The sequence below is a fragment of the Protopterus annectens genome, chromosome 4.part0 (genome assembly GCF_019279795.1).
Source record: "Protopterus annectens isolate FY-2018-M chromosome 4.part0, PAN1.0, whole genome shotgun sequence".
Lineage (NCBI taxonomy): Eukaryota > Metazoa > Chordata > Ceratodontiformes > Protopteridae > Protopterus > Protopterus annectens.
The window spans coordinates 21378850-21403923 of record NC_056733.1 but is presented as its reverse complement, the minus strand read 5'-3'; the positions used below and the strand labels follow the sequence as shown (position 1 = coordinate 21403923).

At 38.7% G+C, this 25074-nt stretch overlaps 1 protein-coding gene across 5 annotated transcripts in view; it reads left to right on the top strand.

The window, feature by feature from the left end:
• RBFOX3 (RNA binding fox-1 homolog 3) overlaps positions 1–25074 on the top strand; it is a 3506422-nt gene that overhangs the window by 2864064 nt on the left and 617284 nt on the right. For all 5 annotated transcript variants that reach the window (XM_044068066.1, XM_044068064.1, XM_044068065.1 and 2 more), the window contains one exon: positions 14100–14351. In XM_044068066.1, coding sequence (XP_043924001.1) covers positions 14133–14351 — 219 coding nt within the window. In that variant the 5' untranslated portion in view covers positions 14100–14132. The remainder of the gene's footprint in view (positions 1–14099; positions 14352–25074) is intronic.

The window sequence follows — 25074 nt, the reverse complement described above, 5'->3', positions numbered from 1 at the left end:
GACGTATTTAATAAGCATTCCATGTGTAATTCTGACATATTTCAGTGGTATAATACAGTACTAATCCTTTTTGTTAAGATGCATGCTGGAAATCCTTGTATGTGTTCTTTTTGCTTAAAAGGAATCTAAGTGCTTCGGTTTATATTCCTAAGAAAAACACTGAGCTAGTAAAATATAAGTGATTCTAGCCTCACTGTGGTGTTTAATGGCACAGAAGCTTACATTCAGTGAGATATAGAGACCTTTGCTGTCTTGCTGCCAGATTTACTTGATTGGATCTTTTCTGACTGATTGCTGAGAACAGGAAAGACTTACCTTGACAAGAAGAGGTGCCTAGCCTCTAATCCACCCCCTTACCTCCAGTTTGACAGCTTATGGAACAAGGGAGGAGGGATGTTTTGTAAGAAGTGTGTAATTTAAATCAGAGAGTATCATCAAAAATTTATCACTTAATTGATCTCTCGTTCTCTTGTGGTTGCCAGGTCGGCAGATTTGATTCCTTCTGTTTCCTGTTCTGTAATGATGTCCAAGTGCATAATGTGCTGTTGGAAGTGTGAGCTAAGCATGGCTGCCTGTGTACACACTCTGCCTACATATGTGAGCTAAACATGGCTGTTTGTGTACACACTCTGCCTACATATGTGAGCTAAACATGGCTGTTTGTGTACACACTCTGCCTACATATGTGAGCTAAGTATGGCTGCCTGTGTACACACTCTGCCTACATGTCTGCCGATTCTGATCCTTGTTTGTAAACACAGCAGTCAAGAGCCCCCATTTATTCATTGTTGTCAGACTGCAAATCCCCAATGCTTCTCTCTGCTTCTGTTCCTGCCTCCTTCTCTAATTATACTCAGAATTATGTTTGCCAAGAGAAAACTTCAAGAGGCATCCCAATTCCAGTTGCTTTATCTCTGTAACTATATTCACTACTTCTAGTAAAGTTGGTTTAGACTTTGATTTCCATTTTCTAGTAACTGCTTTTATGCAGCCACCGTAATTAGACTTAGCAAGGTCTTATTTTTGTCAATTCCAATTCTGTATCATAGCTCAAAAAGATAATTTCCTTATTTACACCAGTTTGCTCACCCAGTATCTCTGACAAAGTAGTCTGCAGAGAATCTTTAAAGTCTGCAACTCATTACACTCCCAGAAAATATGTTCCCAATGTAGATCAGTGTGTATATTGAACCTGGTCAGTCACTGTAGCTAGATAGTACTAGCATATGTTACTGAGCACGTGCAAGATCGGTACCATTTTGTCATGTCAGCCAGTGTAAATTAAGCTTGAATGTACATGCGAGTATGTTAGAAGTAATGAGTCAGTCAGTAAGCATATGAAGTTTGAAGTATATGTACAAATTACAGCTCCTGATGTGTTTGTATAATAAATGACTTAAACGCATTCTGTACTTCAGTGCATTCCATGCCTTTGTGTCTTATTTGACTACACAAGACATGCAACACCCAGTTACTTCTTTCTTCCAAGGATCAAACTACAAAGGATAAAAATAGGAATTGTGGGAACATACATGCAGAGGAGGAACGAGATTTAAAAGAAGACAGGATTTGAATGAGTTATGCAATACTTAATTCACAATGACTGGATATATTATAAATATGTTTGCAACTACAGTTCTCTCAATGGGGTCTGTGATGCATAATGTTTGCAACTAAAATTGTATTAATGTGGTTTGTTTTTCATTTATGCAAATGTAAGATTGCCTATGTTATATGTGACAATTTAATAAAAATATTTTTGTTTAAAAAAAAAAAAGAATACCACATATTCTTTAAATAGTCAGATAGCTGTATTAATTCAGGAAAACCAATGTGTTCCTACAGTAGCCAGACAGGGTCATTACCTCAGGAATACCACAGTTCTCCTACAGTAGTTAGAAAGGGGTATTACCTCAGGGGATGGTGCATTGTTCATGGGCTCTGTGATGGGCCGTAACACTAGCTGGTGTCTTGGGATTCAGTGCTTTACCTGTAAGTTGGATTGTTGTCGTCATCACTGTGGCATTTAGATGTGATTGTTTAACAGAAGTGAATGTTAAGGAAAAAGGAAATTATCAGAGAGTACAGTTTACTCTAAGAACCTGCATTTTAGCACTCATGGCTGGAGTTCTGACTGTACGCCAGTAGACCCAGATTTGGGTACTGGTCTTGGTATTCGAGGAGCTGGCTGTAACAAGGATGGGAGTAATGAACAGCTGAGGTGGGTCAGTCATCATGGGAGGGAGGAGCAGTAGATGGTCTGCCACATGAATAGCACCTGTCAGGATCATAAGAGCCAATCCTCAGGGTCATGAGGATGTGGCCTGCTGGGAAAGCTGTGCACCGTAGTCAGACAAAATGGGTAGTTTGAAGCAAATGTGGGCCCCAGCCTTCATAGTGCAGATATCTAAGCATCTTCATTCTGTGGGAATTAGATACCCCCCCCCCCAAAAAAAAAAGTCTACCAACTGTACAATTTCCTCCAGTGAAGGAAAATGGAGGAATGGCTGAGAGGCACAGAGGAACTGAATAAAATAAAAGTGAGATGTTTTCCATTTATTCTTTTATGGACACAATTAAGTCATCCTTTGAGACCCAGGCAACAGATGCACTTTATATTTTTGTGAGAGAGAACAAACCCATAGCTCCATAAAAATAAAATAGGTTCGTTTGTGTCTTTCGGCTTTTCCCAGTTAGGGGTCGCCACAGCGGAACTCTGGTCCGCTAATGATTGGTAGTTGATTTTTACGTGCCGAGTTACCAGCCCTGATGCACACCCTTCAACGAAGGTACGCCCATTCACGCATGTCTCCACGCAGAAGACGCTTTAGCTGAGAATCGAACCGGACAGCGTCTTACTGTGAGGCGACAATGCTACCGCAGCAAAATGTAGATGCCACACAGAAAATAGCTGAAGGTCATGACTGAACTCAGACCCAAAAAGCTTCACTGTTGAACCACATAATATAATATAATATAATATAATATAATATAATATAATATAATATAATATAATATAATATAATATACTGACACTGATGGCATGCAGTTTGTAGTGTACATGAGAATTAATGTGGTTAGGCAGCCATTTTCTTATCTTAGCTGTAAATGTGATAGGTAGCTTGATATATCTTTAGTGGAGCTTAGCTACATTTGTACATATGTGTGTGTTTATCTGCTGGCTTGCTTCATTGTTTTTCCAAACAGCAGCAGTTTAGGGTTTCATGTCACTAAATCGAATGCACATTCACCAAATGCCATTCATCTGAAAATCAATCACCATAAAACACTTTCAGCAATTTAAAAAAAAGTTTTTTTTTTTTGTTTGTTGTTTTCAGATGGGACCCTCCACACTACCCTGATATATATATATATATATATATATATATATATATATATATATATATATATATATATATATATATATATATATATATATATATATTTATCAACTCCAGAGTCACACTGCAGTTAGGTAAAGTGCAAACTTAATTATTGATGAAGTGTTATCTACAATTTACATTCAGGTGACCCACATTCAGTGAATTTGCATTCTATCACTTGTTAGCACCCCCAATTTAGAAAGGTGATGTATTCTTTACTAAAGCAATTTTAATTAATACATTTGGAACTGCAAAAAATTAAATAAAGGAAATAGTTTGTGCTTTAGTGTTAAAATGTTTAGGTCTTTATTTTAGTCACCATGTCAGTGCTATAATAGCTGCACATACAAACAAGTCAGTTTTTTGTGCACTGACTGGAATGTACTTTGCCCTCTGAGAGAAATTTATTTGATGCAATAACTAGAATGTTGTTGTAGAAGATATATGCAAAGTTCCACTTATTTTGTGAACATGGCTACTGTCATATTTAATAGCATATCACATGCAGTGCAATCATAAGTGAGTACTAGCTCCTACCAGAAACCCTTTGTATGTTTCTGAGGAGAGATTAGAAGTAACGTAGTTCAGTGTAGCATCACATGAAAAAGCATCCACTGCTGGTTGTTGGGACACAAAACTGATGATGAACACAATCATTCAGACCTAATGCAAGAATTGCAAAATGCTGAAACTCTAAAATTGAACTGTTGCCAACCAAACTCACACCAGTGGAATGAAGGGAGAAATATCCCCCCAAAATGTATCACTGCTGACAACCAAAAAGGGTGTCACTGCTGACACATACATATACATCTTCCTGACGATGATTTCCTATTGAAAATAGGACTTAACAATCAGATTATCAGTGTCCTGAGCCTTTGGCAGTTCTCGCCTGAGGAATCGCAGTCCATCTATCTGTAGGGTAACCCTTGCAACAGTGTAGTTTAGTGAATAACAGTCAGTAAAATTAGATTGTATTTCAAGTGAGTTGTGATGCAGTAAATTCAGTTTTATTGAGTCACACTAAATCCTAAGCAAAGCATCGGCTAGAAATGTTATTAAATAAAATATGTTGTGGTAAGCCAAACACAACTATGTACAACCTTGTTATGAAATATTTCTAAAGACGTCTCATATTCAGCACCACCACTCCTTAATCGAATATTCCTGTTAAGGCACACCACACTGCCCTTTATTATTTGCTTTTTTGATTAAAAAAGTTGCAAAGGTGATTGTTTTCAATAAAATTATTAATTACAATAATTTGGTGAAGTGCGCTGTAGTCACACATGGGCCAGATTCCTGAAGACCTGCTCTCACTGTAAGTGATTTACTGTGATATAAGGTCTGTCTGTAAACAGACACACCAGTGGCCAGATTCCTGAAGACCTGCTCTCACTGTAAGTGACTTACTGTGATATAAGGTCTGTCTGTAAACAGACTTACACCAGGGGCCAGATTCCTAAAGACCTGCTCTCACTGTAAGTGACTTACTGTGATATAAGGTCTGTCTGTAAACATACTTACACCAGTGGCCAGATTCCTGAAGACCTGCTCTCACTGTAAGTGACTTACTGTGATATAAGGTATGTCTGTAAACAGACTTACACCAGGGGCCAGATTCCTAAAGACCTGCTCTCACTGTAAGTGACTTACTGTGATATAAGGTCTGTCTGTAAACAGACTTACACCAGGGGCCAGATTCCTAAAGACCTGCTCTCACTGTAAGTGACTTACTGTGATATAAGGTCTGTCTGTAAACAGACTTACACCAGGGGCCAGATTCCTAAAGACCTGCTGTCACTGTAAGTGACTTACTGTGATATAAGGTCTGTCTGTAAACAGACTTACACCAGTGGCCAGATTCCTGAAGACCTGCTCTCACTGTAAGTGACTTACTGTGATATAAGGTCTGTCTGTAAACAGACTTACACCAGGGGCCAGATTCCTAAAGACCTGCTCTCAGCCTGCGCTCATTGTAAGTAGTCAATTGCACCGAGAACAAGTCTTTCGGAATCAAGCCCATATTCTTTAACAAACTGGAAAAATGACTGTCTATTTTATGAATGCTGTTTCATTTGTTGGTTTGCAAAACTAGTAAAAAAAATTGCAACAATATTGAGGTTTAAAAAAGAAAATGGTTTACTTTGAACATTCATTTTCTTCAGCATCAGAACATAATGATGGTAATGATACAACGGTTGACCTTTTATGCCATATTTCATTTAAAGTTTTACAAATTATTGATATACATTATTTATCTCCATTCATTTTAAATAATGCAGCATTAATAATACCAGTAGATACCAAATACTTAAAATAGTAAATCACAAACTATCTTCAAACAAATATTTTTGAGATAACTTGTTGATTTAATATTGGAAACTCAGATTAGCCTGTGGTAGGGCTTATCATGTCCACCGGTAAGCATCCGTCATCTTTATTTTTTTTCTAGAAGCTTTTGTTCTTGGGGACATGAATACACACATGATGATACATGATATACACCATGATGTCACACACATTGACTACATAAGCACAATCATCCTATGGTGGGGTCACAATTTTTTTATTGGTAATTGTACACTTCAGAATTCATACTTTATTATTGCTGGTACAAATGTATATTCGTACACCATTTGGATTATTTTCATGCACAGACGACCCCTAAATATGAATGGAATAATGAAAGGAAGCCTGTCATCCGACTAGTGGTAGAGATATACTCAGTGCCTGATGGGCGTCCACACGAGTCATTGCTTGCTTGATTCATTGAGTCCTAGACATCCTAATGGTAGGTCACTATTATCTGAGCCTGAATCTTTCCAGCACCTGTATTGTGCAGCTTCTGCAGTCCCAAGGAAGGCTCATAACTAATACTACCCCTCATAGATTACACTGTCACATTGTATAACTACCCCAAAGCTGAATTCTGTTAGGTTTGATAGGACTTTAGCATTCAGAGACCACATTTTGTTTCCTTCCACTGTCAAACAGGGTGGGCCTGATAGGTGGATAGCCTTGACAAAAATGTGTTGTTCCTGGCCCAGGTAAGAGCATGTTAATGTAACTGTGCATTTTCACTGATCCGGGTTCTAGTTCTCATTGTTGGCAGCACAGCAAGCAGTACTTGTGGCATTCCTGGGGCCCAGGCCCTGAGAAGATCCCAGCCTGACCTTCTCCACTGCTATGCTGGTGACCCCCCCCCCCCATGCACTAGCTTATGTCAGTTATGAATGATTCAGCTACAGTGTCAGGCAAGTCCATGTACCTGTAACATAATGTCTAGTTCAGACTCTCGCTCCTCTCAGGGATAAGTTTTGCAGACATACTTTTCAAATTTCTCTGATTTTGCAGAATGTTCCTGAATTCCTGCTCTGACTATCATAAAATATTTTCTAGTAAATTACTGAGGATTACAGTCAGTCAGTAATGCCAGACATTAAAGATTCACACTTTTTATTCTTTAATGCATGCTTATGCTAAAATCTACATTGTATTAATTTTATAAGTGAATTGTCCCTGATTCTGAGCCTTTGTCCCACCATCATTTTTGTCTTTGTCCAGTATTCTTGAGCAAAGAAGTTAAAGGGTATGTGCAGGGACTTCTGCCTGATGGGTAATTGGCTGTGTGAGAGGTGGTAAATGTCCTTGTTTTATGCAGCCCATGATAGTTCTCAGGTCCCTCCACTTTGGGTCTTTGCATTCCTGGACTTTCAGAGAAGGAAGACAGCATGCAGTGGCTATAGAGACAGGGCTAAGTGCTGCATGGCTGCCTCTTTCCCCGTATTGCGTAGACTATTCTTATGGCTGGTGGCAGTGCTTTGGAGTCATGGGCAGCTACAATCGACCTGTAAAGGGGGAGGGGGTTACAGATGTCTTTATGAACCTTTGGAATACCAAATGCAGCTGGTATCAGAGGTTTGTAAATACATAAAATACATGGATGTCAACAGAAATAACACGCTGCATCAAAGAATCTTCTAAGAAAAGATCAATTTTCTTATATGCAATTTTAATTTCATTGATGGAAAGTAGGTGGTAGTTGTGGAAATCCTGTAACATGTTGGACATCTGGCAGATGTAATCAGTTTTATCTGCTAATACAATGCCACCTCCATTGTCAGGAACCATCACCCTTAAAGTGGGTTTTCATCTTAAATTAAATAAGATTTCCCTCTCCTCTTTGGTTAAGTTGAAATGTCATGGGTGAGAGCCACATAGGATGTAAAAATCTTTCTCATGTCTTTTCTCAAAACTTGATAAGGTTGGTTGAGATGGGGGGTTAAAAACACTCTTTTCCTGAGAAAGTGATTGGTTGATTCCATGTTATCTGTAATTAAAAATGTTAAAACCTTCGTAGGAGAGCATGACATCACTGAGCATGACATCGATGAGAGAAGACACATTATTAGACTCAGAAGATTTCATAGCATTGTGTTGTTCAAACGAACCTGGCAATCACTTTTACAGTGCTTCCCCCTCACTTTTCCTCTCCCACTCCTCCCCAGAACTGGAGAAAAATGGTTTTGGAGATAAAAAAATGTGTTATTGTCAGCCTAACCAGGTTTATTACCCTTTCTGATCTCCGTGGTGGGGGGAAGGGTATCGTTGTGGCCAGGGGTGGGGGGGAGATGTAAGAAATGTTGGCTTGAGTATCTGCTGAATGGGAATTACCTTCATGATGAAAAATGTCCTGTAAATTGTCTGACCTAAAAAATATGCCAATGTTAGCGTCGGTGTCCCTTTTGGAAAAATATTTGGGCAAGGGGTATGCAGTATTATTGGTGCACTTATTAAAGTCCTTCTTAATCTTTTTCTGTTTCCTAGCCACATTAATTTGAACCTGTTCACCCACTTTTGAAAACATGCTATCATAATTATATGCATTGTACGTGTATAACAAATCATTGGTAATCTGGTCATTTAAAACAGAAATCTCTTCCATGAGTTAGTAAAGTGTTGCCGAGCTCAAATTAATAAAAAAAATTCATAAAGTTACAGCTATGCTGATCAAACATAGGTAATAGTTCCAAATGTTCTTTACTTGGAACCAGGCCATTAGGGGATTTGTGAGGTCTACGTCCCTTTGGAACCTTACTGACTGTAAGACATTCAGTTAAACATGTATGTATGAAGGAAATCATTTTTATCTTTTTTACGATCATCTTTAATTTCACTACTTTTTTTCTTATGCTTTTTAGACGCTTAAATGGGTTCTAGCTCAAGCAAACATTTTTATTATTCTAAATGTTTATATATTTTAATATTTCGACTTGTATTTTACAATACAACTAATTAAGATAATTGCTTGCCGACTTTTATTTCAGTTTGCATTTGATATCTAAGGCTTTTGTCTCACCAATATGATTTTTGCTTTATCTTATTAGCTAATTAGCGAGCAACCAATAGTGCTGTTTGCTTAATTATTTTGCATGTATTTAAACTTATGGTTTTAGTATTCAGCTGGTTCTGATGAAGTCCGATTGGGATGAAAGCGCTTAACCATTTCCTGTTTCTTGGAATAAATTTTGCACTATAGAAATCGTTGGTGGTTTGGCATTCATACTTTGATATTTGTATTAAGAGTTGGACATTCAAACTGTGGTTTCGTTATAATTGTTGCTTGAACCTTGGACTATTTTATCGCCAGTGTTTATTTGGAGCTGGATGCATTTACTAGAGTTGGTTTTCAATAGTTGGAATCTTACCCCAACACTACCTGAGCCTTTAAGGTCTGGCTAAGACTTATAAATTTGTTAAAGGGTAGCAGTATTCATTTTTCATATTTTGACACTATGGTAGAAATGTAATACTTTGAAATTATTTATTTATATATTGGGTTGACCAGGTTGGTATCTCTAGATATCTGGCCTGTTTTTTTTTTTTGTTTGTTTAGTTTTTTGCTTTTTGGTTTTTTTTTTTGGGGGGGAGTAGGGCATGAGGCTGAGAAAGCAGATGCTACAACTAACAACTCTAACTACTTTAGTAAAAGCAGAAAATTGTAGCTACTGCTGTTAGCTCTGTGGTGTAGCGAGATAGACCTCTGTCTATGACTTAGCTTAAAATGAGTTAGAGGTCCAGATGTTGCAAGAGATAATTTGGAGCGAGAGAGAGAGATATATGAATATCCTGAGTCTGTTCATCTTTCTCAGTAAGAAAGGAAGGCACACATACCCATGAATGCATTCTCTGTATGAGCTCCCCAGGGGAGATTGAAGTCTCAATAATGACATATTCTTCTTGGGAGGTTGGACTGTCTGCAAAATCCCATCCCAAGAAATGAAAAATATCCTGTTGCAAAGGTCATGATCTTTCCAACTCCAGATATGATGACTCTAAAACAGGATTATTAAAGACACCCCTAACCCCACCACAGCTGATGGCATTACTCCCATCATTAAACAGTTGCCCCAAGGGGAATGTATGGCTCATATGATGCTCAACCCAAAGGCGGCAAATTAGTCTGCAGAACAACTGGATGGAAGGCTAGATGGTCAAGTATGGGGGGAATGGGCTTCAGAAGAAAACAAAAGTATTAGCTACTACAAAAAAGGCACATGTAATACCCCAATGGTCCCAGAAAGACACTGATGTTTCTTACAAAGACTTTTTTTGCTTCAGCATTATGTATGACTTCACCTATCAAGGTTACAGTAAATCAAACAATAATTTTAGAAAAGTGCCCATTAGATGAGAAAATAAATAATGGTCCTATCTATCTGAAGTGGTTGTAGATCACATGCGGTTAACGATCCTACGGTAATTAGTAAAAACATTAGGAACACTTACATGTAGTTGCACACACACACACACACACACACACACACACACACACACACACACACACACACACACACACACACACAAACACACACACACGAACATATATGTGTGTGTGTGTGTATGTATATATATATATATATATATATATATATATATATATATATATATGTGTACAAAAATGTCATTTCAGTTAACATTTTCAGATAAAATATATCCATCCATTTCAAAAGTTAGATAGTCTTTCATAGTCACATCGCCACAGTAGTCAGGAAGTCCTTCTATGTGGCACACCTCATCATAAAAAGGTTCTCATCCAGGAAAAAAGAGGTCATTGTTCCCCTCTACTCGACACTCATTAGACCCATTATAGAGCACAACGCCCCTTTTGGAATGTACCTCACAAGACATCTGCAGCAGCTGGAAAGGCCACAGAAGTACCTCACAAAGAGGATAACTGGCCTCAAACAAATGCCCTACACTGACCGCCTCAAAAAACTCCAGCTTTACTCCATAGCATATCGCCTACTCCGAGGTGATCTCTGCCTAACATATAAAGCTATGTCAAACCCAGAGCTGTTGGACATGCTACACCTAAAGAAATCCCTCCGAGCTACATGCTCTAGGGACCTAAACCTTGTCACCACAATAAACAGGACATGCTGGAGGGATAGATTCCTGTCCCAGAGACTTACCATACTCTGGAACAGGCTACCCATCTATGTCAAGCAAAGTTCTTCATTAGCACTCTTCAAGAAAAATCTTGATGAGTGGATGGGAAATAGGAAATACACCCTGGGGATCACTTCTGTGTCTCTGCTCAACAGTGGCACAGGAAAATAACTTTCTTGGGTGGCGTAAGCCAGGGAACCTTGTTGGCTAGGCTTATGTAGGCCCTTGGGCTGATAGCCTAGTACCTACCTATGAACCTATGAACTTATATATACATAATGAAAAGTAAATTCAAGTATGCTTTGAATAAACATATTCTCCACAGCATTAGTGACTATTTACACAGAATGGTCATAAAAATATCACACAATATCCTTTTATAACAAACCCACAATTTTAATATTGTAAAAAGTAATTTCCCTGGTGTACTGGCCAAATTACCTTTAATCTGTATGAATACAGCTTTGATCTCCCATGAAAATACTCTATGCCTTTTGGGACTAGCCTTATCAAAAAAGTATTCTTTGTTATCCAGACACTATCCATTTATAGTCACATATCTGTGCATGTACAAACACAAATACTATTTAACAATCATAAAAGTACTCTCAGCTTACAACTTTTATGTGGGGTATATGAACTGTATAGTACCAAATATTTTTACTAGTTAAGAACAGTACTAAGGAAAGCAGAAACACTTATCTACATATGTATAAATGAGGACTGTGTTGCAATAAAAATGTAATTTAGGATGAGCATTTAGGACAAATTAGTTACAGGGTAATTCTGGGATGAAGGAATAAAAGAAATACCTTCATCACTGTTCTTGTACTGGTCCAGTACAGACACTTTTGATGCTCCTTATCAGAGACCTTAACCCTACTCAGGGAATATTTTCATTTGTGCCACATCTGTATTTCATTTCCAATTAGTTTTATGCCATTTGTGCATTATAGTGCAACTGTAACCCCATCAAGAACTAAAATCGGTCAGAAAAATGGTGCTCTTGGGATACCTCTCTTCACTGTATCACAGTTATCTGCAAGTAAAGCCAGTTAAGCACATTTCAGTATCCATGTCATTTGTATTGGCATCATTTTAAGAGGAAACAATGTATCGTATAAAGCAGTACATCTGCATGCAAGTCATTATAACTGCAGTATTTCCCGAGGTATGTATGAAGTTTCATTCCTTTTTTTTCTTGCCTGTTTGACCAGTCCTGGTCTTTAAAGCATTAGAACAAGTCATTAAACATATAAAAGGCAACACAACCAACTGCAAATGAGTTATACTATTCAGGCTGTGGTATAATTTCCGCAATATCTACTTGCATCCTGCATACATGAGCAGTTTATTTAACCACAGAAAAACTGTTAAGGTTGCACTTAAAGCAAAAATGTGGTTCTGACGGATCTTGTTTAGGAAAAAAAAAAAAAAAAAAAGATGATGTCAGCACATTCACACACACACACATGCAAATATATAGATGCATGCATACTTATATATATATGTATATATATATATATATATATATGTGTGTGTGTGTGTGTGTGTGTGTGTGTAGGGGAGAAAGAGAGAGAGAGAGAGAGAGATCTTGAATGTGTGCATGAGTTGACCTGTAAATAGATTAGTTTTTTACTGATTCGTAGATCTGGACATTCGAGAATGGAGTAGGCAACATTGCTTAACAGTGGGGTTTAGGGAGATTTTCTTTTTCCAAAGCTGGTGTACATAATTAGCAGGGGGCGTGTGCAAAAAAGTTTTCTTTTCTGTATCAGTGCACGTTTGATGATTTCTTCACTTGTTGGGATTTTTCTTGTGATATGAGTATCAGTGATGTCTTCTTTCAGAGATTAAAAACACACTCTTAGATGCATACATACAAGCATATATATGTATGTATGTATATATGCACATGCACACACACACACACACACACACACACACACACACACACACACACACACACACACACACACACACACACAGTGTCATATATGAATACATTCTTGAATACACTGTTGTTATATCCATATGTGTTTACAAACACACACACACACACACACACACACACACACTTGGAGTACTACCTGTCCCCTTTTTATGTAGGACAAATTGTATTTAGGCAGTTGCATGTTGTGGACAAACTTGAAAAATGTCAAATGTCCTGAAAGTTTAGGACAAAAAGAGTTTTGTAGGATTTTGTCTAATATTTGCATATAACAATTATTCGGTACTTGAAACAACTTAATATTATACAAAACAACGCAAACAACTCAAGTTCTAGGAAAATGAGGTTTTGATTTTGTCAGAAACGTGAAGTCCAGTCCTCTACAGTGGTTTTCTGTATTTTTTTTTTTTTTAACTGCAAAACCTTTCCTTAAAAAATATGCCACTTTGAGCATTTGCAAAGTTGGCATCTCTAACGTGGTCTTACACACACAGACGTACACATAGTATAATATATGAATACATTCTTGAATACATTGTTGTAATATCCATATATGCATAAACACACACACACACGCACGCAATGTAATGTAATGTATATTTGCATGCATATAATGTCTGCCACAGAGATTTCACCTCTGTTTGGATGTGTCACAACATGCATCAGATGCATATTTATGTAACGCCAGTCCAGAAACAAACAGAATGATATTAAATAAATTTTAGAATATTAATTTCTGCTACCTAGTTATAGTAACAGATTACTTTACAGTAAAGTAGTAGAGCAATAATTAACGGTTTACTTGTAAACCACACATGACATATAACTATTTCTACTGTATATACATTGATTAATTATAGATGAAATTCCTACTGCATGTAAATTAATTAATCATATTTAATTCACACAGACAAGTCTTGGTAAGCCTTATGTGAGATAAATACTCAGAATGGGAATTTAGCCGCAATTAGTTCTTTTGCCTGTTCTCCATGTCCTTGTGTCTTCTTGTCTTCTTGTGTTTTCTTTAATGTTGTTAATCAGTGTCTGTAATATAAATTGACAAGCTATGTAGTTTTTTTAAACTACCATTAATGGAAATCAGAATAAAGCAGATGAAAATAAAATAAGTTCTCGGCCTACTGTTCCTCAGCCTCAGGTATGATAAATACAGTTTAGCTAGTGGTTAATGTGTTGTTACCATTGTAATATTGTCGAAATTTTTCTGTTAGGAAGACCGGGTGTGAAAGTAACCTTAGTTGTTTTTATTTTCTGATTTTCTGATTTATTTTTCTGTTTTGTGTTTTCTGCAGGGTAATCAGGAAGCAGCAGCCCCTCCAGAAGCAATGGCACAGCCGTACCCCCCAGCCCAGTACCCACCACCACCACAGAATGGAATTCCCGCAGAGTTTGCCCCACCACATCCTCACGCCACACAGGACTACTCGGGGCAGAGCACAGTAGCAGAGCACGCAATGACGATTTACACACCTACCCAGACGCATTCAGAACAGGCAGGCACAGACGCTGGCACACAGTCGATCTCTGGCACAGCAACAGTACCTGTAAGTATTTTTCATGTTACACAACATGCATGCTACAGTAATATTACATTTTCCTTTACGTCTGCTTTCTGCTGCTTCCCTTGTCATTGATCATGACAGTTATGGCCACACGTGGCATATTCTTACTGTGGTTTGCTGTGCTCAGCAGCTTATTTCCCTTGCCGTAGCACCAGTACTATACTATTCCTCATTCATCTGGTGTACGATGTTTGTGTTGTGGAAAGTGCCCACAGTTTTCTTAACCTGGAGCCATCCTCCTTTCATCCCTAAAGCATAAAACCTGTATACAGACACCCAGTTATGGTTTGAGCACTATTTACCCACATTTTGGTTCTAGTTATCTGGAACTCTGTATATCCCTATAGTCTGTGCATATAGCTGAGCGCATCTTCTTCTGAGTATCTGTTAGTAACATTACTATTTATGGAGTTCAGAACATGTTTATAACTATAGGGAACTGACACACTCCTCTAAAGTATTTTTTTGTATGTTACCGTAAAACAACATTTGAAATTATGTGTACATTTCTTAAGTGGAAAGGAACAAGATTTGGAAGGATATATGCATTTTCTTAAAATGGTAGGTATGTGTTGGGGACAACAATATCTGGCCATGAGTTAAAAAATAGAAATTTCTGTCTAGTCTTTTGCATCATTAAACATCTAACCAGTAAAACAAAACAATAATCCCAAGCAACCGACATAGGTTCCATTTGACCCTATTTCTGCATGGTAGAGCAGTATCCCACTGGACCTGCTCAAAGAAAAAATATACTGAGGGAGACACAAAAAAAAAAAAAAAAGGAATCACACACACACTTAAAAGAAAATTGTCACACAGGTTCACAACTCAAGCTCTAACTCCTCAGAAAAGCATGAGAAGTAGTTTAGTTTATGACTTTTCCAAAGAATATCAGTGTTATGTTTTAGGATTTCAATGTGCACCTGTTTTGTGTAACTTAGGAGCTGAAACTAAACATTCGAAAGCTGAGAGCAGGCATTTTATCATAATGCTACTTAAAGTCATTACTATGTTATGAAACTGAATAGTAAGATTATTGCTCTTTATTACTGCTTTTGGCCCTGAGACCACTAAACAATAATATTCTTTGTTTTCACTTTTCTACTCCATTGTTTATAAATCCCAGATGTCCATGAAGGGTATGATGCTACCAACACATTTCCTCTGGACAAAACCTGATTCACTTACTCCCGTCTCCCAGGTGTATTTCCCTTCCACACAATGATCATGATGGCTCTGAGGATATTTCAATTTAAACAGCATCACTTGATGTCCCTTTAAGACTGTGAACTGAAAATGCTGTTAAATGAAACTTGAACCTTGTACACAGAGACGCTACATGATTCTGTGCACTGCTGTATTTGGTGAACCCCTGAACCCCCTTCTGAGCATTAAAGAATTCTCCATTTTCACATTATGCCCAACCCTTGTAACTTTAGCAATCTTCACTTTTTCCTCACTGGCTCCCTCTACTGACAGTTCTTTGCAGCACACCTGAGTAGTAGTGGGGAGTCATCTCCTTCACTAGCAGAAGTCTCCTTTTTAACTCCTTGCTCTCCAACCAGCCCTTTCCCTTATCTACTTCAAATGAGCAAGTCCACAGTCATGCAGTTCTGTACATCTTATATGTGTTTTATGTACCCGAGTAGAGCCTGAAACACTTCCCCATGGATCAGTGCTCCATCCTGGTTTCCAAACTTAATTAAATACAAAATCTTAGAAACACTCGCTATCTCCATTCTAACGCTTCACTCGTGTGGATCTCTTCGCCAAATTCCCAAATACCCCATACTTTGCTTTACCTCATTTGAATTCTAGAGCGGAACTTATTGAAACAGAGTGGTAAGTGATGTACTCAGTAATATTAATAAAGCTTTATTGCACTTCTTGTGTGCTTCACAAATAATTGAAACCATATAGGCTCTTTAGATTTCCTGCATATTGTCTATATTCACAGTTGTTACAGTACTGCACATGTCTAGCTGGCTGTCAAAGCTTGGGACTGTTTCCTCATTTTCAAAAACTGCATTAAGGACATGAGGAAAAGGTGTGGGAAAATACATTATTACACACAAAAAAAACAAAACAAAAAAAGAAATATTTCATGCACTGTGCTCTTCCTGCAATGATAATGGTTAGTGGGGGTGGGGGTGAGAAATCTATAGGCTCCTGGAATGCATTTCCACTTCACAGATAGCAGTTCATCTCCAGGAAAAGGAAATCCATGAAGTCTGGCCATAATGTTCTGTTTGTTTGCCCCACCCCTGATAATGCAGTCAGATATTTAAGCTTCAGATTTAGGGAATAGAAGATTCAACTACAGCTACAGAACAGAAACCTCTGTGAATCACATTTCCAACCCCTATAGAAGAAGAGCAGGGCAGGAAGGGAAGCTACCTGCATGAGGGAAGGACAACTGTGATATCATCATGTTAGGTTTAGTATTAAATGTATGTACTTTCTACAGTAAAATTGGATGACAGCCTACTCTGGTGGCATAGAGGGATAAACCGCTGACAATGGCCCAGGTGACCATTGTTCGATTAGCAGTTTAGGTGCTTTAATGGGGCAGGCAGGGAGGATGGGCATACCTATCATGAGGTGGTAAGCATCCTAATCACCTTGTGACTGATCTCTGCTAGAGGCCAGGAACAAATAAGGACATTGTCCTCTGGAGAGGCAGTGCAGTGGCCGAGTTGCTGCAAAGGTGAGATGATGATAAGGTAGCAAGCACATTGCATGAATGTACACAAGAGGGCAGGAACATAGGTGCATAAACAAAAATAATTCTCAGCAGCAGGGTGCCTTAATGTCATCTCCAGCTCCACTGAATGAGAAGAAGGCCCCTGGGAGGAGTTGATGGACAGCTTTAGGGAAGGAAAAAAAAAAAAAGGTAAAACTGGAAGTCTGAATGGCAGGTACTTGCTATGTTTCTTTCCTGCTGCAGTCCTGGTTCCTAGGCAGAGCTGTGTTGTAGTAGATGTCAGTAGGGGGTCAATAAGTGGAACCAGTCAGTGAGTCCTCTGGTCAGCCTTAGGGACACAACTACATGGTCTAGGGTGCATGATTTGCATGTATGTCATCATTGTTTTGGGAATCGACCATTAATAATGCTATGTTGAGTTAAAAAAGCAAACAAAATAATTCAGCAAATATTGTAAACATCACCCCAGTTTCAGAAATATAAGTTGTTAAAGAAGTATTTTGATTAGCTGTTTGGCAGTTAGAGTCAGTAATTTTATCCCTGCTATTATGTTGATGCATATACAGTGTATGGCCTCTGCCATTTGTGACTCAAAAGTCCATGAAGACCATATTTAAAAACATGTAATATATTTGTAGTATTACTGCCACTGTCCTTTTCCCCAGATATCAAAACAGTGGTATTAGCATCTATATTCCCAGTGTCCTCTACCATCTAGACTTCTTTTAGGTGAAACAGGCAGTAATTTGAAATACTACATCCTGACTTACTGCAATTAATCAAAATGTAAGAAAATAAATAAATAACTGAGATGTTTTTGCTGGGGCCAATCCCATTGCATCCCCTAAGGAAACTGACTGATCTCTAATTAGAGAACTATGATCTCTATATAGGGAACTGCTGCATCTTACCCATGACAGAACTCTATGAAATGGAACTCATCATATTTGTGATCTCAATGAATATTATGCTATTTGAGAGGAATTTGATGAAAAGGCCATTAACAGGGTATCCCATGGGGAAAAAAAATATTACATCTGACATTCCACCTGATGTAGGTGTAGGCTGGCTGCCTCTAGTGTACACTTCAGTCATGTGTCTGTGACAGGTATTTGTACCATGACTGCATGGTCATTGGTGCATACTTTTGCTTAACATTGTAGTTTGGATGTCCACTCCAGGCTTTGGGATAACTGTCCTTCAATGCATTCTGCCCTGAGTTCCATCTTCTCTCTTCTGGTCTTCCTCTATTTCTTTCAGGATTTTGAAACACTTTTTGAAATTCTACCCAAAAGGCTCCACTCATTACAGAGGACTGCTAAAATTGAGACATGACATTACTGCTGAGACATGACATCAGTGTGTGAGTTCTTATAACATCAGTTCTCTGTATGCATTATTGTGCCCAAAGTCTAATCGGTAAGTCACAAAGTCATGTTACCAACATCTATTGTAAGTAAACTTGAAGTTTAGAATAATGAAAAATTGTTTTTGAGTCTTGCATTGCCCCCACTACCTTTCTATCAGCTATGCCTCCCTCTGCCAGTTGGCCAATTTATTCCCCTTAAACCAGAGTAAGGGTTATCTAAAGGGGACATCATTAAAACCATCATGGCTTGTTTGAGATTTTTTTTGCTTTACTCCGCCCCTGGAGTGTGCACCAACAGTGCCTGGTTATAACGCCTTCCACACATTTAGACCAGCTATTACACAGGCAGGGACTAAAGGTGGAGGTGTCTAGATTTACATCAAAGATCAATATACCTCATGGCTTGTCAAACAGAACAATGCACTTGAGCTGCTCTGCATTCAAATCACCATACGTAAAATCCCATACCACTTCCTTGTAAGCTATAGGTCCACATCTATGATGCAGGAAACCCACACAATGTATTTAAACTTATTGGAAACATTCACCATCCAACCCAATACCATATTCATGGGTGACTTTAATTACCGCAGTATTAACTGTGAATCATATACAACACCAAATGTACAGGCACAGTGATTCCTGGAGTTTGTAAACACAAACTTCCTGGACCAGATTGTCAGTACACCAACCAGGGGTACAGCCATACTGGATCTGTCCTCACTAATATGGGAGAGTTCTGCAAACTCTCTAGTGTAATGTCCTCTCTGGTAAGGTCAGACCACAAAATGGTCTCCTTTGAAGTAAAAATAAAATTTAGTACCCCAGCTAACCTTGGAATATTCAGGAACAATTCTAAGGCTAACTTCCTACTATTAAGTGATAACCTGGCAAAATTTCAAGGCCCCATAAACCCTGAAAACACTGTTGCCTACGTGGAACTCTTCACAGAAACCATATATAAACATGTTAATAGCTGCATAGAGGCAGCTGTACTCACTAGGAAGAAGTGCAGAACTAATTCAAAACACAAGCCACCTTGGTGGAATCATGACATTAATAGGCTATATAACAGAAGGAAGAAAATCATGGCAAAAATTAGGAGGTACAGCACCCAGCAGGATAAAAGCACTCTCATCAAAGTAAACAAACAACTCAGAGGACAAATAAAGTCTACCAAAGCCAAATTTGAGGTAGATTTGGCCTTCCAGGCCAATGGCAGAAAGGTAGCATTCTTTAGCTATGTCCGCAACCTCAAAGTTAATACACAATTTTGTGCATAGCTCATCGTTAATGGAGCCACCTGTACTGAGCCAGAAGATATAGTAAACATACTGGCAGAATCCTCCCTCATTAGACTAATAATTGAGTATAAAGACCCATTTGGTATGTCCCTCTACAAACATGTGCATCAACTGGAAAGGCCACAGAAATACCTCACAAAGAGAATCCATGGCCTCCAACACATGTCCTATGTGGACAGGCTGAAATCACTATCACTCTACTTGGTATCATACAGATTGCTCAGAGGTGGTCTGTGTCTTGCCTACAAGGCAGTCTCAGACACTGCTCTAATAGAGATGTTCCATATCTGTAAGTCTAACTCCTCGCACATTACCCACTTGAAAGGCCTAAATCTAATATGCAACATCAACAAAACCTGCTGGGGAGACACGCTTGTCTCCAAGAGGCTACCCCATCTCTGGAATAGACTTCCCATACACATCAAATGAACTTCTTCAAGCACAACCTTGATGAGTGGATGGGAAACCACAAATTTGTCCCAGGGGTTCCACATGTCTCCTTCACTGATAGAGGTGATGGTGCAGACTGAGGTTTATTTTTGGGGTATAAACTCTTGGTTAGGCTTGTAAGGGCCCCAGGGCTATTAGCCTAGTAACCTCCTATGATCTCCCTGTCTCCCCTCAACCTTCCTTCAGGAAATACCATCAAGTATAACTTCCCCTGCTATCACTAGTGAACAGGTCCTTAATGCTCCCTCTAAGGTCAAAAACACTGCATCAGTGGACACAGACAATATCTGAAAATGCCTTCTAAATAGCATGAACCATTTCCTTTCAGGCCCTGTGGAATTGCTATTTAACTGTAGCCTCCAAACAGGCTTTGCACCTAATGACCAAAGAACAGTGACAGTTATCCCTATACACAAAGGCGGCGGGCCATCTGCCGACCCTGGAAACTATAGATCTATAAGTCTCACTAGTCTCATATGCAAAGCCATGGAAAAAATTGTCATGGAAATGATCAGTAATGACATAGGAAACCTCCAGTCATTGGATACAATCCAGTTTGGTTTCATCAAGGGCAGGTCATGCCTCACCAACCTGGTGGACTTCTTTGTAGAGGTCACCAAAGCAAAAGATGAGGTCAAAATGGTTCACACTGCCTACTTTGACCTGGCCAAGGCATTTGACACAATACCCCAAATAGGCATTGTTGACAAACTCAAGAGGTTAGGTACAAACCCTTAAGTCACCCAGTGGACAGCCAGCTGGCTCACAGACAGGACCCAGTAAGTTAAAACTGGGGAGTCCACCTCTACAATGAGGCCTGTCATAAGTGGAGTCCATCAGGGATCGGTCCTAGGACTGCTTCTTTTTGGCATTTACTTATCTGAAGTCAAGACCAATGCAAATGGCCTCTGGCTGAGTAATTTTGCAGATGATTACAAATTAGGAGCTGTCATTGAATCCCCCACTGACACAAATATTCTCCAGGAAGGGCTGACACAGACAAAAAACCAGTGTCAGAGTAATGGACTAAAACTAAATGCCAAGAAATTCATAATAGTATCCTTCAGGAAGTCATCCACCCCTTGTAACTATCATATTAACAACACACACCTAAGAGCTGACCCAGCAGTCAGAGACTTGGGGACACACATAGACAGTAATAGAGCCTTTGACCATCATGTTTCTATAATAGTTAGGAAATCATTCTATGTTGTGCAACTTATAAACAAAGGTATGGCATCTAGCTCCAAGGAAGTCATTGTTCCATGGTATTCAGCATTCATCAGACCTATTATTGAGTACAATGCCCCCACATATCCAACAAATGGAATGTCCACAGGGGTTCCTCACTAAAAAAATACAGGGCATAAGTAACATGTCCTATGCAGACTGCCTCAAGGCCCTATCCCTGTATTCTGTCTCCTACAGGCTGTTGAGGGGAGATATATGCCTGGGATGCAAGGCATTGCCAGATCCCAGTTTGATGGACCTCCTGCATATCTGCAAAACAAACAGTACCAGACTTACCCATTCTAAAGACTTAAACCTTGCCTGTGATATAAATAGAACCTACTGGAGAGACAGGTATGTATCCTACAGACTGCCCCTTCTCTGGAACAGGCTCCCCATCCATGTGAAGCAGAGTTCCTACCTAACCCAATTCAAGTGTAACTTACACAGTTGGATGGGGAACAAGAAATTCATCCTAGTTTTTCCACTGTGTCTCTAATGGACACAGGCAGCCTTCAAATGGTTTATCTCCCAGATCCCTGCTTGTAAATGTCTCCCAAGCCCCTGCTTACACTTATCAGGGGTACAAGAACTTGTCAGAGATTTGGGATTTATGGCTAGGCTTAAAAAGGACCCCGCAGTTGTTAGCCTAGTAAACACCTAGCTGGTGTTTACTAGGCTGGTCAATCAGTATGACGCACAGGAGACACTCCAGGTGCAGTTAACCATTGACAAGACCTCTATTCAAATCATAGCTAGCTACAGGCCCCAACTCTGACTCAAGATGCCCATTCCACCTATCTGGACCTCTTTGAATCTATCAAGATTCAACCCTTTACCCTGATTGTGGGCAATTGGAAGAACTAATCATGCCAAAACACAAATGCCCAGATATTCCTTGATTTTGTGAATGCAAATGCCTTGGACCAGCTGGTCGACACACCCACAAGAGGTGATAATATCTTGGACTTGGTATTAACCAACATGAGTAACCACTGCAGCATTCCTACAGTGTCATTGTCCCTGGTAAGACTTGACCACAAAGCAGTCACTTTCGAAGTCATCGTCTCCCCTGACCCCCCCCCCCAGCTAGGTTCAAACAAAAGAATTTCTCCAAAGCTGATTACAACCTCCCAAGGGAAGGTATAAACAGCTTCAGAGCCCCCCCATAGGAACTGGCACATATGCCCAAATGTGTACTATACAAGCATTTATATAGCTGCATGGAATAAGGGATACCAGATAAGACAAAATCATCCTCCTTAAGTAAGAGTAAACCTGTCTGGTGGACATCTGCAATAAATAAACTATAATAAAAGGAAAAAAACTGCTGCCCAGGAGCAGGTGCCTAATTTTAAGCAATCTCTCCTTAGCCTGAACAGGCAAATAGGAGCACTAGTGAAATCCTCCAAAGCAAACTTCAAGTCCAAACTGGCCACATCTACTAAACACAATCATATGGTCTTCTTCATGTATGTCCACAATCTCAAAGGAAGTTCTGTTCACCCCCATCAGTAAATCAAGTCATCCCCAGCACCTGCCCTCCTCCACTTTTCTCTAGGGAGCAAGTCATCACTACCCTCTCAAAGGCAAAAAATATAGCCTCCATGGGACCCAATAACATCCCAGGCTGCATACTACATGAAGTCAGTCAGGAACTTGCAGCACCATTAGGCACCCAATTCAACCAAAACCAGAGTACCAGCTTCATCCCAGCCAAGTGGAAAACAGCTATTGTCATCCCTTTGCACAAAGGCAGAGCACCTACCCGATCCAGGAAATTATAGACCCATCAGTCTAACTAGCCTGATATGCAAGGCCATGGAATGGATCATCATGGACCTCATTAACAAGGACATTGTCAACCTCCAAACACTCGATCCCACACAGTTTGGTTTTGTCAAAGGGAGGTCATGCCTGTTAAATTTGGTTGACTTCTTTGAGACAGTCACCAAATCCATGGATAAGGGAAGAACAGTGCACACCACCTACCTTGATCTGGCCAAAGCCTTCGATATTGTTCCCCACTCGGGTATAATAGATATACTCTTGGTAATATGGGTCAATAAAGGCTGTCTTCCATTAATTTTCACCACAACCAGAAACTTCAGAAATCAGCTATATCCTTTATTATACACGACAAGACAGATTTAGCGCTTTCATCTCCAAACCTGGAGACCTCATCAGAATCAATTAAAACAACACACTCCCTGTCTTATATACACAATTGAATCAAGACAATTAATTAAAAAAAATGGGATAAAAAGCAATAACTATAAAGTGGCTGGCAATTAAACAATCAATACATTTCTGTAGACAAGTTAAAATAGCATTTCATATTCCTAAATAATTGTTAAAAAACATATATAGGTGTATGCATACACATCAAATAAATATATATATGTTACATGTACCATAAACCATTATGTATTGAATAAATATTTATTTAAAACCAAATATATGTTAAATAATGAAATTAATATATTAAAATAATAATCAGTGAAATAATTCAATGGATTTACATATGCTTCTTGGGGTCATTGGCTAATAGTTTTAGGGCTGGTATTATGGATATGTGATCATTGAAGCCCTTACCACTACAGGCATCTAGCCTAAGTTGCCATATCATCTCCCTATATAGCAGTTTTGTCTCCCAGTCACCTCCTCTATCCAAATGCTCAACAACCTCAACTACCCAAAATTTAAAGTCGGCCTTCTCACATGTTAAAGAGTGTCTATATAAGGCATTATTTTCATTTTTACGATTTATATCTCTCAGACATTCGTATATCCTTTTTCTTAAGTGTTGTTCTGTTTTGCCAATATAGAACCCTCTACATGATTTACAATAAACTAAGTATACCAAACCCTTGGTGTAACAACTATAATATTTCTTTGCTTGTAGTGTAATGTTTAAACTAGGTAATGTTATATCTTTTTCACCAGCTATAAATGGACACTGGGCACATCTACCACATCTAAAGGTACCAACTCTCTTGGAGACTGGTTCATTTTGGACTGTACACTTCTTTCTTTCTAAAATATTTTTTATATTGTACCCTCTCCTATAACTATAGGTTAATTTATTATCAAAAATAGTAGTCTTTGTAGCCAATGTTTTAAACAAATTCCACGTCTCATTGATACATTTATGTAACCACCCTATGTTTTGATAATATGTAAGAGTTAGATAAGGAAAGCCATTATTATCCAATGCTTTCTCAGTTCTTTCCATAGTTCTGTCATTAATCTGATTTAGTAGTGGTACATATTTATTTCCCCATCCCTTGATTACATATTCCTTAATAGGTTGTGTAATTTCCATAGGGTAGTCTCTTTTATGAAACATTTTTTGTATTTTATCAATTTCAACAAGAAACTCTTCCCTATCTGAAGTCATACGGGCCACTCTAATCATCTACCCCTTTATTATATTTCTTTTAAGATGCTCGGGGTGATCACTGTTGAAGTGCAAATAAGTGTTTGAAAAGTTTTCTTTCCTATATATAGTAGATCTATAAAGGTTGGTATTATAATTGTTACATAACAAAATATCCAAATAATGAATTTTTTGTGAATTAATATGATGAGTGAATTTTAAGAAATTGGTGCTTCCATTAATGTGGGAAATAAAGTTGTTTACTA